This window comes from Pygocentrus nattereri, chromosome 14 (genome assembly GCF_015220715.1).
Source record: "Pygocentrus nattereri isolate fPygNat1 chromosome 14, fPygNat1.pri, whole genome shotgun sequence".
Lineage (NCBI taxonomy): Eukaryota > Metazoa > Chordata > Actinopteri > Characiformes > Serrasalmidae > Pygocentrus > Pygocentrus nattereri.
The window spans coordinates 5,091,820-5,110,000 of record NC_051224.1 but is presented as its reverse complement, the minus strand read 5'-3'; the positions used below and the strand labels follow the sequence as shown (position 1 = coordinate 5,110,000).

At 41.0% G+C, this 18,181-nt stretch overlaps 2 protein-coding genes across 2 annotated transcripts in view; one reads left to right on the top strand and one right to left on the bottom strand.

Moving 5' to 3' along the window:
• The window catches only part of cnn1b (calponin 1, basic, smooth muscle, b), a 16,131-nt gene extending 3,788 nt beyond the window's left edge, over window positions 1-12,343 (top strand). Inside the window, exons 2-7 of the mRNA XM_017720219.2 lie at window positions 2,084-2,205; window positions 2,825-2,891; window positions 5,014-5,151; window positions 5,999-6,115; window positions 6,305-6,451; window positions 8,928-12,343. Of these exons, the coding sequence (XP_017575708.1) occupies window positions 2,084-2,205; window positions 2,825-2,891; window positions 5,014-5,151; window positions 5,999-6,115; window positions 6,305-6,451; window positions 8,928-9,170 (834 nt within the window). The 3' untranslated portion in view covers window positions 9,171-12,343. The remainder of the gene's footprint in view (window positions 1-2,083; window positions 2,206-2,824; window positions 2,892-5,013; window positions 5,152-5,998; window positions 6,116-6,304; window positions 6,452-8,927) is intronic.
• Window positions 12,344-14,159: 1,816 nt separating this feature from the next.
• On the bottom strand, window positions 14,160-17,649 carry elof1 (ELF1 homolog, elongation factor 1). Its single transcript, XM_017720220.2, has 4 exons — window positions 17,506-17,649; window positions 16,429-16,559; window positions 14,757-14,827; window positions 14,160-14,615 (listed from the first exon to the last, which is right to left on the bottom strand). Exons 2-4 carry the CDS (start codon window positions 16,542-16,544, stop codon window positions 14,551-14,553), a joined length of 252 nt encoding a protein of 83 aa, XP_017575709.1. The 5' UTR covers window positions 16,545-16,559; window positions 17,506-17,649; the 3' UTR covers window positions 14,160-14,550.
• Window positions 17,650-18,181: the final 532 nt, after the last annotated feature.

Sequence of the window (18,181 nt, the reverse complement as noted above, 5' to 3'; positions counted from 1 at the left end):
ATCTGAGTGACAGCCTTGTGGCTTACTGGTCCCCATATAAGGAAGAGGAGAGCTCTCTGTGTGTCTGCAGCTTGGGGAAAGTGGCTTATTGTAAACAGGCTTTGAGGAGGAGCACCACAGGACATCCTAGCCATAGAGCGGAGAGATAAATTACCACTGGGGGAGACCTTCGGTCCAAACTCAAACGAGTGCTCGTCACCGTATAGTTAAATTGGAAATCCAGTTTTCAGCAAATTGCAGAAACAAGGCTGTGTGTTTTCATTCTTTCCAAACTCTGAGACCTACCAGTTTCGACACGGGCCGCCACACCAGCGTCTTTGTCAGCACTGATTAAATGCTCTTCCTACTCACTTCATAATCCTCTACTGCAAAGGGCGAGAGTAGATACGCTAAGCTAATGAATAGCTCACAGGTATTTGTAGTGCAAGCATAAAGGGGCCCAAGCACTTTGCTCCAGTAGTTAGTTACTGTATCCCTGCTTCAGATAACCCGTATAGACCCAGACACTATTTAGCAAGAGAGAGAGAGAAAAAGACAGAAAGAAAGGAGAGAGAATGGGCAGTGTTGATTGCATTCCTCATGTCCAGAGTGAGAGGGAAAAAAGCCCAACAAATGGAGGCCCAAGCAAAATTCCTTGGCAGGAGACGACGGCTGTCCGTCTTGGCATCCTTTAATCGGACGTGCTTAGCATGTGCAGCCGCTTCGCTTTAAAAGGACAGGCCTTGGAGAGAGGTGGAGGGGGAGAGAGAGAAAGAGAGAGAGAGAGAGAGAAAGAAAGAAAGAAAGAAAGAAAGAAAGAAAGAAAGAAAGAAAGAGAAGGGAATAGAGATGGAGGATAGAGAGAGAGATGAGTGGAAACCTGTAAGATGATGGATGGACAATTGTTGGAGGGTGACATGGAGAACGAGTGTGTATACATGAGAGAGAGAGACAGAGAGAGAGAGAGAGAGAGAGAGAGACAGAGAGCGAGAGAGTAGGGCAGAGAGCTGTTTCTCCCAAGTTTGGTGTGCTGGAGTGGAAGCCAAGCAAACCCCTGCTGCTTTGAAATCAGTGTTATTGTTGGCACTCTTTCATTCTCTCTCTCTCTTCCTCCTTCTCTCTCACTCTCTCCCTGGTGTTGTCAGAGTCAGGCAGCACAAACATTTCAGAAAGGAAGAAAGAGAGTCTAGATCAGTTCCCCTTCAATACACCAACTTTCAGCTGTTGTGAGTCGACACAAGAAAATACAAGTAAAGTGAATATTACAGTTCTGTATGCAGGAATGTCCCCAGGCCTTTTTCATATTACTTCTGCTATTCCTCATTACTCCAGCCGCCCAGCCAGTCTCATAGGCATTATTTCGAGAAGCCTGCTGTTTCAAAAAAGAGAAGGAAAGGAATGTCATTTATGGAGCTAGTAAAAAAGTAGCAGAGAGCTTTGATCATATTTTGGTTTATAAACTATGGTTAAATGCCGTTGTGCAAGTGGATGCATAGTTTACATTTCTAGATGAATAGCATTTAGAAATTTGGACGAATTAAATATTGGACAAAAGCTCTGAGCTGGGTGATGGTTAAGGTTAGGTCTAGGGTAAGTTAGTTTGCTTCTTTGTTCCATAAAACTTATTGTCTTTTGCCATCATTATGTCTTTTAAAGGCTGTGGTGGTTTTGAGTGTGATGATGGCCGTCTTTGAGATTACCATATAACACATTTTCAGCTTTTGGTGCTCTTTACTGTAATTGAAAGATGTTTACAATAGGTTTGTAAATAAGGTATAAACCTTTGTCATCATAATGATGCACTAGTTCTCTTGCTCTTTAAAATGTGGGCTTTATTGTTCCATAACTATTATAAATTAATAGTTAATTACTATGATGCTAATGTGTAAGTTTTTATGGGAGTGACTAAAAGGGTAAATTTAACTGCATTGTCCTGATATAATTCATCTTATCCTGAGAAAATACCTCAATTAACAGGAGCAGATTTTGATTTGACCCCATGCCCCATGGATCATGCCCACTCCCTTGTAGAGAAGGAGTAACAAATATGATGTAGGTGTGTTAATGGCTTTCAAATGACCTCTGTTTACCATCTAACCTCAAGCTGGCCCAGAAGTATGACCCTCAGAAGGAGGAGGAGCTCAGGCTTTGGATTCAGGAGGTGACGGGCCGCAAGGTTCCAGACAACTTCATGGAGGGCCTTAAAGACGGAGTCATTCTCTGCGAGTCAGTAACAGCTTCAGATGAATTAACCCAGTTCTTCTCAGAGATAATCATGGCATTTTGTTTTATGACTGAATGTTACAGTTCTGATAAGAATTTGGCAGAATTTGCCAAAAACAGCTTCTCAACAAGCACATAAACAGCTGTTAAAAAGTTTGGAATCATATGTCATATTAATAGTAATAGTTATTTTAAATTAGACACCAGCAGGTATGTTTTAAATGGTTTTACACAATGCTTATTTTTATAGCAGCAAGATGTTATTAAATGATTTATATGTCGTAATTGTCTGTTTATAGTAGGTTCTCATCAAGTTATATGCCTTAAAATTTTATCACTGCTTTTTAAATACAAGGCATACTGAATATTATTTTTATTATATTTATAATTTTATTTCATTCTTAATGTTATACAGCTTTCTCATGTTCATTGTGTTGGAAACATCTAAACATTTATGATTGCATTTCATGAATTTCATTTCATGAAATGCTCTAGATGAATTCAGAGATTTTAAACCTTTAAAAGTGTTGTCTTTGGGCTAATCATATAGCCATGTGTTGTGCACAAGCTTTTTAGTCCAGGAAATTACATCATTTTTTGTTCTTCATTCTTGTTTGTCCAGACTCATCAATGCTCTCCAGCCCGGATCCGTGAAAAAAATCAACAACTCCACTCAGAATTGGCATCAGGTGAACAGTACTATTCTGAAAACAGCATACATCCCTGCAGATGCTTTCCTAAAAATCTCAGAATGCTCTAGAAGTGTGCGTCACTCTGCGGCCCTCCTCGGCCGCCAAGCACTCTGGAACGCCCCTGCTCTAGTGCAGCTGTTAGTCTCCCCCTGTCCGTAATGCAGTATAAAACCCAGCAGTAAGCCAACTTGCAAGATTTAAGTGTCGTAAAGTGCTGTAACACATGCATATCTGGGTCAAACCTGCATCTGAGGATGCCCCCCCCCACTGAAACCATACTGAGCTAATAAAAACACAGCTACACAATTAAATTACGTAAGAACAGCATTTACTACTGTAGACTTACAGCAGCCTTATAAATTAAGTCAAGACTATTCAGCCATCAACATTAAGTGAACTCAATAAATGACAGCTTACAGAATGTCGGCTGAGACAGAATATTACTTGACTATAAATACACACACACACGTTTTCTAAGCCGCTTCTCCCTCAGGGTCACGGGGGGGTGCTGGAGCCTATCGCAGCAGTCATTGGGCGGAATTATACTACACTACCTGACTATAAATACAAAACTCAAAATAATATTTCACTTTAAATTGATTAGTTTGAGGTTTATAAATATCATTAACAGGTTAATTTATTGGAGAACGTTTTATGTCATGTGCAGCATTTCATCTTTGAAATTGTATCTTTCAGTCAGTTGACAATTAATTTCTTACATCCACAAATTTTTTACGTTCACCACAAAAAAATTCTATTTTATGAGCTGTTGACTGTATTTTCTCAGAAGAAACTAACAACATTTCCTTCAGACTTTTTCCTTCATGCAAAATGTGTCTGATCGACAGACAGAAAATGATAGATGTTCTTCAGGGTTTAATAATGTTTGAAACATTACTTATTTGACAGATATGATAGGTAATACATCACATATAATAAGTGTTTTTATTAGTTACTTCAAGCACAGCAGGTCTTTTGGAACTTTAATGCACTGTTAACAGAAACGATGCTTTTATGTCAGCATTTTTCTCTCAAAACACGCAGTTCTAGATTAAGTTGGCTGATGGTGAGTTTGCATGTAATTTAGCTCTGAAAGACAAGCTGATTGGAGCTTTAAAGCTAAGCTGGCATACTATTCGGTATTACCATAAACTCTACAACCTGCTACTGCTATTATTTGACAGAAACGTAGTAGAATAACTGTCCTGCTTTCAATTCATCTCCATGTCAGTGCAGTCCAATACACAACCTGCCAGTTCAGTAGCAGTTCGTTTAGTTAGCCTTGAGCGATGTGAAGGTTGCTGTTTACATTCCATAGTGCTCCACCACTCAACTGCGCTGATCTCATCGTGTGGCCGCACGGCTCTCTCTCCTCGACCCACCCTAGAAAGGAAGAAACATTTCTATATGTTTAATACATCACTTCTCCGCTACAGCTGAGCTGTCGTTTGAGCAAGGGCGATCAGATCTATTCTTTTTCTCATGAAGATGGTATGTGGCTACTGCGTCACCAGATAACGCTGGGAGTTTTCATGTTTGCTTTGACCGTATGCACATATGGGGTACATGTACGTTGCTGGTCAAAACTTTGAGTACACCTGCTCTTATGATACCAGTATTAAAATTAAACGAACTTGTCTAAACTTGCCTATATGGTTTCTACATTAGCAGATGGTCATAAACGAGTTGTACTGAAGATTTGTGAACACTTTTTGGAAAATCTCATAAATTCCAATGAAATGATCATGCAAAGTCTGGGAAATGAAGTCTGGGAAGATTTGTTTTCTATGAAAGCCTGGACTGAATTTGTGTTCAAAGGCAAGGTGTGGCTGTTTTAAAGGTTTGAAAAAGAACATTATGTAAATATGATCAATTATGAAAAAAAATGTCAAACTTTCGACCAGTAGTGCAGTAGTCCTGTTTTCAGCCCTGACTATAACATGTGGTGTTTTGTCCATAAAGTGTAAGGGACACTGGTCATTACTTCCAGATTTGAATAAAATGTGTTGTGGCACAGATCTCCTCCTGTAATTGAATGCAATACACCCATGTTTATAGATGGCTGTATTTCTGTTACCTAAATCATCAACCACAACACAGTTTGCTCCTCTTTTCGCAGCTGGAAAACATTGGCAATTTTGTCCGAGCAATCCAGGAGTACGGCCTGAAGCCACATGACATCTTCGAGGCCAATGACCTGTTTGAGAATGTCAACCACACTCAGGTTCAGAGCACTCTGATTGCGCTGGCTGGGATGGTAAGTGAAATGCATGCCTAGCTAAGTACAGCTCCATGCAGGGTGCATCTGCATGCACATGTATTTCCTGAGAGCCATCAAACATATGGACTTCCACACTCTGCTAATCAGAAACATTTGTATTGGAGTCTCGAAAACCAGATGAGCCGAATCAGAAAATCCACTCACTCAATATGCAGGCCTGGCTGTAGGAATAAATTAAAGAATGAACGGCATTGGTTCCATAGGGGGGCTGTGGAGAACTCCAGTGTATAACAAACTCCTCCTGACCATCAGCTTATACCAGACCAAAACAAATCCAGAGCTTCAAGAAGTGACTGAGCTGAAGGCCTTTTTGGCAGTTTTGGATGCTTTTTATCTTTTTGTAAAGTGCTTTTTGTTAGCGAGTCATTGGCAACTTTCACATAAATTAGATAAAATAATGAAAACTCCAAATAAAAAGACATTTTGTCATTTTGCTGGGAATACATTCAAAAACTCAATTAGGTTCATGTGTTTCTTATTCATTTTTATGCTAATAATAATGGACTCCTGCAGTGGAGTGCATGGTTAATAAAGCTTACAGTCATGGTAGAGGTTTAGTAACTGATGCAAGCTGATGTAATGACCAGCCCATTTAACAGACAATAATTTGCGATTAATAGCAGTTAGTCAGACGGGGTTTTCTTTTAAGAACCTTAAGTCCATCAATATATCAGTTATGTGCTTCAACAAGGTCCAACATTTATCTAGTATAATTAAAAGCACTGAAGGCAATCTGCGTTAGCTTTTGTGATAAATCCTCTTGTTGCATCGGTCTCCCATGTAATGTGCACTTACCCATATCTCTATCCTTTACTACATTCAGGCTAAATCCAAAGGCTTCCACTCCAAGTATGATGTTGGGGTGAAGTATGCAGAGAAACAGCAGCGCAGGTTCGCCCCTGAGAAACTGAAGGAGGGACGCAATGTTATCGGCCTGCAGGTCAGCCCATGTGTGGGTCTGTCCTATGTGTGTGTGTGTGTGTGTGTGTGTGTGTGTCTTTGCTGTGTACAATTTTTAAAGCAAGTTTTGCAAATAAAAAAAAAAAAGTAAGAGATTAGGCCAAACTGTACATGGGAGGCTTTTCCAGTTATTTATGAAGGATTTTCCTTTTCTCATTTTGGCACTTAGATGGGAACTAATAAGTTTGCCAGCCAAAAGGGTATGACATCATACGGCACACGACGTCACCTCTATGACCCCAAAGTTGGCATGGAGAATCCCCTGGACCAGTCAACAATTAGCCTGCAGATGGGAACCAACAAAGGAGCCAGTCAGGTGCTTATACAGTCTTTCCCGTTGTGTTTGGTTTATATGTGGTAAACAGAGAAAATACACACACACACACACACACACACACACACACACACACACACACACACAATCTCACAAAACACTATGGAAATGAAACTTGGATATAACTTAAAGTAGTCAGTGTGCAGCTTGCATAGCAGTATAAATTTACTGTCCTTAGAAAAGAACTCAAGACACAGTCATTAATGTCTGAACAGCTGGCAACACAAGTGAGTCCACCTCACAGTGAACAGGTCCAAATTGTGCTCAAAGTGTCAATATTTTGTGTGACCACCATTATTATCTAGCACTCTCTGAACCCTCTTGGACATGGAATTCACCAGAGCGGCACAGGCTGCTACTGGAATCCTCTTCCACTCCTAAATGATGACATCACGGAGCTGGTGGATGTTAGACAACTCCTTCTGCTTGAGGAGGCCCCACAGGTGCTCAATTGGGTTTAGGTCTGGAGGCATACTTGGCCAGTCCATCACCTTTACCTTCAGCAAGGCAGTTGTCACCTTGGAGGTGTGTTTGGAGTCGTTATTGTGTTGGAAAACTGCCATGCAGTGCAGTTTCCGAAGGGAGGGGATCATGCTCTGCTTCAGAATGTCACAGTACATGTTGGAATTCATGTTTCCCTCAATGAACTGCAGCTCCCTAGTGCTGGCAGCTCCAGACCAGCATGCTTGATTGTAGGTAAGAGACAGTTGTCTTGGTACTCCTCACCAAGGTGTCACCACACATGCTGGACACCATCTGAGCCAAACAATTTTATCTTCGTCTCATCAGACCACAGGACATGGTTCCAGTAATCCATGTTCTTAGACTGCCTGCCTTCTGCAAACTGTTTCCGGGCTTTCTTGTGTGTCAGCTTCAGAAGAGGCTTCCTTCTGGGATGGCGGCCATGCAGACCAAGTTGATGCATAGTGCGGCATATGGTCTGAGCACTGACAGGCTGACCTCCCTCTACTTCAACCTCTGCAGCAATGCTGGCAGCACTCATGCGTCTATTTTTTGAAGCCAGCATCTGGATATGACGCTAAACATGTGGACTTCTTTGGTCGACCCTGGCGAGGCCTGTTTCGAGTGGAACTTGTCCTGGAAAACCGCTGTATAACCTTGGCCACTGTGCACCCAAAACACCAAATTTAACAGCCCTGCTCCCCATTCACACCTGGAACCTTGTGACTCTAATGAGTCACATGACACCAGGAAGGGAAAACGACACAATTGGGCACAATTTGGGCACAATGTTCACTGTGAGGTGGACTCACTTGTGTTGCCAGCTATTTAGACATTAATGGCTGTGTTGTTCTTTTCAAAGGACAATAAATCTGTACTGCTATACAAGCTGCACACTGACTAAGTTACTTTTGTGTGATACTGCATGTATGTGTATATATACACTCACAAGCCACTTTATTTTATTTATTTTATAGTGCCCTATCCCAACAAACCCACTGACAATAAGTTACTAATAATAATTGATAATATACACTCACCGGTTCAGTTGCTTGTTAACACAAATAGCTAATCAGCCAATCACACGGCCGCAACTCAGTGCATTTAGGCATGTAGAGGTGGTCAAGACAACCTGCTGAAGTGCAGACCGAGCATCAGAACGGGGAAGAAAGGGGATTTAAGTGACTTTGAACATGGCGTGGTTGTTGGTGCCAGACGGGCTGGTCTGAGTATTTCAGAAACTGCTGATCTACTGGGATTTTCACGCACAACCATCTCTAGGGTTTACAGAGAACAGTCCGAAAAAGAGGAAATATCCTGTGAGCGGTCAGTTGTGTGGACGAAAATGCCTTGTGGATGTGACAGGTCAGACAAGAATGGGCAGACTGGTTCCAGATGATAGAAAGGCAACAGTAACTCAAATAACCAACCAAAATCTCTGAGGAACGTTTCCAACACCTTGTTGAAAGTTTGCCATGAATAATTAAGGCAGTTCTGAAGGCAAAATGCAGTCCAACCTTTTACTAGCAAGGTGTACCTAATAAAGTGGCATGTGTGTGTTTGTGTTTTATATATATATATATATAATAACCAAATATACACAGTGTTTGACATGTATTAAGAACCAAGCCTTGTAAACCTGTCAAAGTACCTTAAAATCAGTTCGAATTTGGCTGGGAGACAAATGGCATGAAGTAAGAATAAGAGTATTATGGATGTTTTTCTTGCTCCAGTGGGCAAAGCATTAATATTGTCTTTTAAGGGTGTTCAGCAAAGACAGTGTTAAAATTGCTTTCCTGCTGGAGATGAATGCATGAATCAGCTTTTTGGCATCAGATTGGGTCAGATTCTAATTTAGAAAATAAAGATCTGGTTCGGTAAGATTTGTAGTGTCAGTCTGAATATTAAGATCAACATCCATAAACCATACGAAAATATTTAGAGTAATCTGGGAAACTTTACATGTTGTTCAATAACTGTTCACCTTGCTCTTCAGTCTGGGATGGCAGCGCCGGGCACCAAGCGCCAAATCTTCAATAAGAAGCTGGACATGGAGAGCTGTGATACATCCATCATTTCGCTCCAGATGGGCACCAACAAGGTGGCGTCTCAGTCCGGCATGACGGTCTATGGCCTCCCGCGCCAAGTCTATGACAGAAAGTACTGCACCTACCCTGAAGACTACATGGACAACGGCCAGGACATGCGGGAGATTGACGGATACCAGTATTCTGATTAAGCCGCGTGGACAGCTACCCCGCACACTGCCTTTATTATTTTTTTACGTTCACCCATTTCATTTTTAACTTCCACTGTTTTCTTGTATTTTAAACGTCAACCCGTAACCAGAACTGTTAACAGGTGTCACAGCCATCAACCAAAGCTGAAAAGTAGGTCTGCTCACTTCTGAGAAATCTACAAAGAATTTTGCTGTTTATTTTTCTGCCACTGGCTATTCCTGCTTCTCACTCAGAATAGTAAGTTTTATTTTTCGAGTGTAGCAGCATTTTATCACCTCATGTGCATGACATTCCGTTTACAGCAGAGGAAAGAAAACTGTGCTTCCTACCAGACATTACAGTGGGGAAAAAAAATCTAATTGTATTTGCTTCTATATGATGCTTTGTAGCTTGGTTTAGTTTAATTTAAGAGGAAATTGTAGTAGCCCCAAAAACCACTAATGCTGCAAATTATCACAAAGCTTGGGCTGTGAAGTTTGGTCAATAGGAAAAGTAAAAATAGATATATTTTTTAGAAAAAAGTGTCCCACGAAGTTGCTGTGCTACTAACCAACCACATCAATATGACTTCAGAAGCAGTGAACACTCACTAACATCTAACTAACAACCGCATCTGCCTTATTGATAGACGCCTCATTGCCTGAGAGGACACTGCAAACGCATTGTTAGTCCAGTTGGACATACAAAATCCAACGTGCCGTTTTGATTTGGTTAGACTACTCTTTCATTCCATAAAGAGCATCCAAAGACTGCTCTTAAGCACATATCAGATCATCTAGCCGTGAGGCTTTAAATCAAGCTGAACTCCAAAGGTGCAGAATATGACCAGAAGAATGTACACTACAGCAGTATTGCATGGCTTTTGGAAGTGCATAAAATTTCATATTCGCATTCCAGTCACTCTCTTTGCCTCGTTCTTAGTAATATGAAACATGCCTTAACCATACAAGGTAAGAAAATTTTAAGTGGATTATGTGAGTTTATTATCAACGTATATGGTAGCTATATCCAAGTTATGGGTTATAGTTAAAAGAAGTTGCAGATATATTTGAAGGAGTCAAGTCTGTTTAAACTTGTGTAGTCAAAGGTTTCTGATATGATTAGAACTTGTATAGTAAGAAGCACCTGAGGTAGTTTACAGAGAATGAGATTAGAACGAATTTAAGAGCTCATTGGAGACGAGCGGTAATTGTAGAGTAGAATAATTCTTGGTGAAGTGGAAGAAGGCAAATGTATTGTTCAGGTGCAGATCAGCAAGGTGTGCAGCTGCTGACTACAGGTGCCTCACTTATGAAATCCAATCCTCACAGCATCCTCACATGTTGTTTTCTGGCTCAAATAGATCATCCCAGTCTAAAAATGCACGAGGCAAAAGATTGCAATGATTAGATGTTCAAATATAACCGCATGCACTCAGAACAGTGAGATCAAGGCTATGATTAAACACTGTGAGCAATCCACTTCACAGAGGGAATCGTTCACCAAAAAAATAAAATTTACGGTTTTCACCTCTCCTCAAGTATATTTGATCAGCCGAGACGTTTGGTGTCTGAAATTTGCTTCTATGTCACCCAAAAAGACTTTTCAGCAGTGATGCTCATAACTAATCATTTGAATTGTTCAAAGTAAAACAAATCAATTGCTTTGATCTGATTGGATGGTTCAAACCCAGGTTTCACACATGATCTGACATCACACAGGCTATATATTTGGAAGCAAACAAGTCTGTGTGCGCTGTCGCATTAGCATTACCCTTCACTAGAACTAAAGGGTTAAGCCCAAAGCCTGAACACTGTCTGACCTAGTGCATCAGGCCTGCACCAAACCTTTTTTGGCACAGTGCTTTCCGGTAGATAGTGCTGTCCTGGCATCTGTCAATCCCAGATTGATCCATCAGAATGCCAAATAGTTAAATACACCCAGAAAATATGTTTCCACTGTTCCAGAGTCTGATGACGGTGTGCTGTATACAGCTCCAGCCAATGCTTGGCATTGCACATAGTGATGTTAGGCTTGTGTGCAGCTGCTGAGCTGTGGTATCACACGTGATTTACCACAAAACACAAAATGTGAAACCTCGGTAGGAGTGAAAAAGAGCAGGAATACCAAACCAATGAATCTCTCAAGTAGTCAAAAACACTTTCACAAGTGATAGTGAAAAAAATGCAAAAATCTCATTCAAAGCTTTAATTTCATGTTAATTTCAGTGCTTCATCAAGTATTGTTTGCGGAATTGGCATGCCTCAGATCATTCCGATTGGAGCAAGCTGAATCCAGTACGTGATAATGTAAGGATGTGAGATTGTTTTGAAACTGCTTTCAAAAGAATTGAAATTTTCAAGATTGCACACAGTCCAAACAAGTCTAAAGAAGCAAATGTTAATCACCAAACATGTCTTGGCATATTGATTGTCAGGCATTCCAAGTTTAGGCTAAATGAAACTTGATTTTAACATTACAGCAAGGAAGGACCTTATAAGCTACTTTGATTGCCTCTGCTCCTGCAATAACAGTGACATGATTGAATTTAAAATGCCTGATACACTCAAAGCCAGCATAGACCACTTTATCTGTGGTACCACCCTAGATGTGGGCCCTCTATGTCCTTCATTCTACAAGAGCCAGGGCGTAGATGAGTATGAACACTAGGGCCCATTCAGACAAGTGTTTTAAGTGAGTGTTGCATCACCAATTATGAGGTCCGTAGGTCTGTTCTAGAGAGCCATCTAGTGGCAAATTTGCAGTCTGACAAGAGAAAACTGTTATGGTTGTAATCTGAACCTGTCTGTAAAACTAGATTTATGTGAGCTTTATTACATACTTCCCTTTCTATGGCATAGCTGGCACAGCGACTTACTGAAGACAATAAAATATGACGCCAAAGTACGTGTATACCAATGCATTATTAAGAGAGAAGGCATTGCACCTCATAAAATGCAGCCACACACTTTTCTGTGTCAAACGTAAGCAAGCATTTGAACCATGCAACTAATAAAAGAGACTTCATACCAATGAAGACTGAATGTTACATAAAGGGATCTAAATGCTGAGCTACTGTTTCTCTTGACTCCAGGCATCAGCAGGATATTATTTGATTACTGATTATTTATGTGGCTTACCATCAATGGCTGAGCAAGTGAAAGATCATTAAACTACACTATTTTTAAAACAATGACTTTTTTTTAGTTCTGGTGTGTTTGAGAAATACACGTCACATTTACATATGGCTTATAATTAGTCCACTTACCATGTCACCATATGGCCACAAGTATGTGGACACAACCATCACATCTATATGAGCTTGTTGAACAAGACCACGCACAATAATACAGTTGCCCCCCTCTTTTCAGCTATAACAGCCTCCATTCTTCTTTGAAGGCTTTTATACAATATTTTGGGAGTGTGTCTGTGAGAACTTGTGAGTTATCAGTGAGGTTGAGGTCAAAACTCTGTGTAGGCCACTGGAGTAACTACACTCCAAACTTGTTAACAATGTCTCTATTGACCTTGCTTTGTGCACATGAGCAGTCATGCTGGAACAGGTAAAGGGTGTTGATGCCACAAAGTTGGAAGCATATAACTTTGTATGCTGTAGCATTAATATTACACTTCACTGGGACTAAAGGGCCCAAAGCCTGAAAAACAGCCCCAGGCCATTATCCCTCCTCCACCAAACTTGGTTGGCACTACACATTCCAGTAAGGTCGCATTCTCAAGGCATCGGCCAATCCCATTTTTGTCCATCAGAATGCCAGATAGTGAAGCGCGATTCATTCAGAGAACATTTTCAATGCCTTTGTCTAATGGCAGTGTGTTTTACAACAGTCCAGCCAACACTTGGCACGTCTGTCTTAGACTTGTGAGCAGCTGCTCAGCCATGGAAACCCATATCATGAAGGTCCTGAGGCATAGTTCTTGTGTTGACTTTGCTTTCAGTGGCAGTCTGGAACTCTGTAGTGAACTATGCAACAAAGAACAGGCTTTTTTCCCCCCCTCACAGTACTTGCTTTAGTACTCACCGGCCCTACTTTGTGAGTTTGTGTCATCTATGGCTTTGTGGCTGAACTGTTGCTGCTTCTAAATATTTGCACTTTAATATTACTGTCAGCTGACCAGGACGAAAACCTCACAAACTGACTTGTGGTAAAGTTGCATCCTTTGACCGTTTGATCAGTACAATCCAATGTTTGTCCATAGAGATTGCATGGCTATGTCCTTGATTGCATACACCCATTAGCAATGTGCGTCAACCATCTGAACCAAATAATTAAGAGGGGTGTCCATATACTTTTGATCATATAGCGAAGGCAAACATTGTAGGTTGATAATTACAGATTACAGTTCATTTGTGTCTCTGCAAATCATTTTTGTCCCCTTTTTACCATGTTCGTCAATAGGACCCCCACTGTGCAAGCACTACTCAGATGGTGGTTCATTCTCAGCACTTAAGTGAGACTGACGTAATAGTGACATGTTAGTATAAGTGGATCACACATAGAGCAGTGTTACTTGAGCTTTTAAACAATTCAGGGTCACTGAGAATAGACCACCAACCAAAAATACAGACAAAATCATCCCACAGCCAGAAACTGACCACTGAAGACATGAGCAACACAAACCGTGCAACAGCAGTTGAGCTATCGTCTGACTTCATATCTACAAGACGTACAAACAAGGTAGGTGTGTCTAACAGACTGGACAGTAAGTGTTGACAAGTGTGTGTATGTTAGCAGCACTGCTGAGTCTGATCCACCTGTACCTGTTCAGAGGTGGTCCTGACCTGAAAGAGGTGTAAGGGCAGAAACAGATGGACTACGTTCTGTAATTGTAGATAGGCAGAATGCATCTATATGGTAAATGGACCTAATAAAATGGTCAATGAGTGACAATTCAAAAGAAGTCTTAGTTGACAGTCACTACATGACACAGACATGTAAAACCTGACGTGAAACTGAAATCAAAACATAAAAACAGAGTTCCCAACATGAAACAATATGCAGACAAATTTATTGACACTGGCTGCCCCAATCAATAATCATATCATATCTAAATCAATAAGCAAAATGAAGACAAACTAAAAGTTGACAAGTTCTGAAAAGAAAGCGTTACGTGTACATCGTGGTTACCAACCATCAAATGGATCTTGATTCAGTAAGAAACACTACATTTGTTTATTCAAATTGTGTAACACTTAATAAAAGAAAACTATGTGGTTTCGCATTTCACAACATGGTCTAGATGATGTCCCATACTTCTATTTTCCCCATATGTGACTAAGTGAGATCCAGGATGTTGATATTAGGTGATTCCAGGACAAAAAGATGCACCTCAGGCATTGGGACCACACGTCTTCTATAACTGCCGACCCCATAAGACGAGCTACTGATTTGCTGCTTCACAAGCATCTATCCAATCACTGTACACATCCACTGGCTCCGAGAGATCTAGAGCAGAGGTCAAGGGAAAAACGTTGCTCATTCACGCTTATTATTAGAGCACTAACAGATAATATTAATGACAAAAACGTGTTACAGCATGAACTAAATGCAATGAACAAAATAATTTCACGTTGATAAAGAGGATACAGGTAATGGGTGTCTGGAACTCCTCCAAGCAGACAGAACAAGATATTATTCCCGTGTTTCGACTTCTCTCCCTAAAAGTGAACAAAAACAATACGTTGCTTCAGTGTCCAGTCCAGTTTCCCCAGAACCAAAATAAGCCCAAGCTCAGACTAGACAGGATTCTTTACAGTGAATGTAATTAGTAATAAAATTTTGTCCAAGACCAGGTTTTTGTCCGGGCATCCAGACCCAAGTGTTTAACTTTTAAATTATTTAAAGTTATAGCATATACTATCAGTGCAAGGGGTCACGTTGAACTGTAAGAGATTTAGCTAGTCGTGGATGGAAATATGAAGTATGTATTCAACTACTGTATTATGGAGAGCTGCTTGGGTTACTTTCACTGGAGGTTATGAGTTTGGTTCCTCCGTTCAATCACAGAAATGATCAGTTTGGCCAAATATCCGATGCAACATATGACTAACCAGGCAGAACCTGTTAGAAATTCTTATTTTCTGCACGTCTGGGCTCATATTCCTGAGCTGCATTGCTAATATTAACACTTCGTATTACTGAAGCATTAAAATACCAATGGAAATGCCTTAGTGGTGCAGGTGGCAATATGACACCATATATCAATAGTGTGATAAATTGTGCCATTACAACACAATATGCTTTCCTTAGCATATCACGGATACTGTCAGTACTCTAAGAACACTAACTGCATGTCATTACAAAGAAAGCATAATTAGTTTAATCTGGGTGCACTACATGAAACATGAAATTCAGTTTTTAGATGTGGCATTACAGGTTCTTTGTCACTGCTGATGGAAGAAAACCTCGTTTTTCATTTTTTGACAATTTGAAAATACATGCTGCTCTTTACATGGTGCGTAAACTCAATGATGAACAGACCAAAAGAAAGAGCCAAAAAGTAGTTGGGGAAAATGTCTGGTTCCACTGACTTACATTATAAGTAAAGTAGTTTTCTCCCTTCCGCTGTAAAATTACCATTTTGTAGACACAAGGTTTTCTCCCAAAAACAGCAATATGCTGGTTTCAACTAATTAAATCTCATGTACTACGGATGAGAAAATACAGACGGGAATTCGCACCAGATTAACAAGTGATCACCACAGTGGGAAAATCGTGAATTGTAATGCACACATGACAATACTTTTCCATAGTGCCATCTTTAAAATGCACACCTTTGTGCACTGTTTATCAGCAAAGGGGTCAATACGATGTGTAAACAATGCAATCAAGCACAGATGTACAACCTTATCCTGAAAGGGCCGATGTGGCTGCAGGTTTTGTGGAGTCAGGTGTGCTCCCGCTTGTTAGGAATGAAAACGTGCAGCCATGCTGGCCCTTTCTGGATAAGACTGGACACTCTTGAACTAGAGGATTTGTTTTCCATTTTTCCACATGTCACTATGGAAAGTTATGCCACGTGTACACTGCCTTCCACGTTTTTCCAACACACTGATTGTTTTTCAACCTGGCACGAGTTCCTCTGCATATGAAAACGTCCATCAGGTTACATTTTTTGTGCACTGTCCACCTCGACTTACAGACGTACACGACAACAATCTCCAGTTTTCCATGGTGACCGACCTCGTTAAAAACAAGGAAGAGAATTAAGCTAGCTAGCTGGCTTGCTATCAGTGAATAGGTGCAGCTCTGTTCTTACATTTTGACATCGCAGGACTTTTCGTGGTTACAGAAAGGGCAGGTGAACTGAGTGTCCAGGTTCCCAGTCATTTTCTTCTTAGGAGGAGGCTTTCGCTTCGACTTTCTACGAGCCATGTCAACCAAATGAGTCTGAAGAGAGAAATACACAAAACATACAACATTCACAAAAGGCCAACTGAGCTAATGACCATGTATTCTAACATCAGACACCAACGTCTACTGTCTAGCTAACAAAGACGTGTTATAAATCATAACCTCTTAACTACACGACAGTTACAGAGGACAAAAAAATACCATTAAGAGCAGCGTAACTTCACCAGTTAAGCTGCTTTTACAACTGTCCTAAGTTACTTGCTAAGATAGCTGTTAGCCAGATAAATACATTGAGAAAAGATTCTACTAGTTTGTAAGCAGTGGGACTAGTGGTTGGTATAGTGTAGTGGGTAACACCTCTGCTTTCAACGCTGTAGACTGGGGTTTAATCCCCTGCCTGGGTAAACACCCTACACTATATCAATAAGAGTCCTTGGGCAAGACTCCCAACACCACCTTCACCTTTCTGTGTAAACTGATCAAACTGTAAGTCGCTCTGGATAAGAGCGTCAGCCAAATGCTGTAAATGTAGACTGCCTTCTACGCTACAGACTGGGGTTCAGTCCCCTGCCTGGATAAGCACCCTACACTATATCAATAAGAGTCCTTGGGCAAGACTCCCAACACCACCGTGGCCTACCTGTGTAAACTGATCAAACTGTAAGTCTCTGGATAAGAGCGTCAGCCAAATGCCGTAAATGTAAATGCGAGCTAACTCTAAGCGTGATTCGTACGTTGTTTACTAAATTATACAGTCCTGTATTTTACGTGATGAATAAACATGTAACGCGCTGGTAAGTCGCTAAAGCTAAGGCTAAGGGTAAAGCTAAGGCTAAAGCTAACGTTACGGCAGCTGAGCGGGAGGCTCTGCAGACCTCGCTACCGCGAGCTAGCCAAACAGCTAAACTCGCCCAGCTCCGCGAGTGTGTCTCTCTCACGCTGCGGGTCGCTAAGCTGGATGTGCCCTGACTCAGTGCCTCACCGTGTGCGCAGGAAACCCAGAAAGCGTCGACCGCGGCCGGACAACAACACCGAGTAAACAGAAAACAGCGAGCGAGGGAAACGCGCAGTGGCGTGGAGCGGCTCGCTACTGCCACCCGGCGGACACAGCGGTGCGCCACAGAGAAGCTACTCACGGCTTTCAAGCAACAATCGGCACGTAGCCTGGTTTCTAACCTGTTCGTGTGATTCATGCGTGAACAAAAAAATACATCTGCTGCCATACATCACCTATTTTAGGGTGTTTTGAACAAAAATGAAGCAGAAATCAAATGTGGGTTAGTCCCTGTTTAGCAGAGGTGGACGAAGTACACAAACCATGTAGTTGAGTTACAGTAGAGACACCCAGGGTAAAATATTACTCCAGTAAAAGTAGAAGTTCCTCCCTCTAGACCTCCACTTGAGTAAAAGTACTAAAGTATTTACCTTCAAATGTACTTAAGTATAAAGTAAAAGTACTAAAAGAGTAATTCTGGCTCTGATCTGGTCCTGTTATCATTTTTATAACCAGACTGGCTTCATGAACTCATTTCAGGTGAAAGTCCTCCAGCGTCTCTCTTGGTAAACCAGTCTTTTAATAGAACGTCATTAATTAGTGACGCTGACGTCTATTAAAATGATCAGAAGCACAAAACACTGAAGGTAAACAGTTTCCATCA

What these genes read in the sequence shown, in the direction of transcription:
- elof1 (XM_017720220.2), bottom strand. Translation starts at nt 16,544, where the DNA reads ATGGCTCGTAGAAAGTCGAAGCGAAAGCCTCCTCCTAAGAAGAAAATG. An exon ending in AAGTCCTGCGATGTCAAAAT is followed by an intron (nt 14,828 to 16,428) that starts GTAAGAACAGAG and finishes GTTCACTTTTAG; the next exon opens with GGAGAGAAGTCGAAACACGG. An exon ending in GTTCCAGACACCCATTACCT is followed by an intron (nt 14,616 to 14,756) that starts GTATCCTCTTTA and finishes CCTCTGCTCTAG; the next exon opens with ATCTCTCGGAGCCAGTGGAT.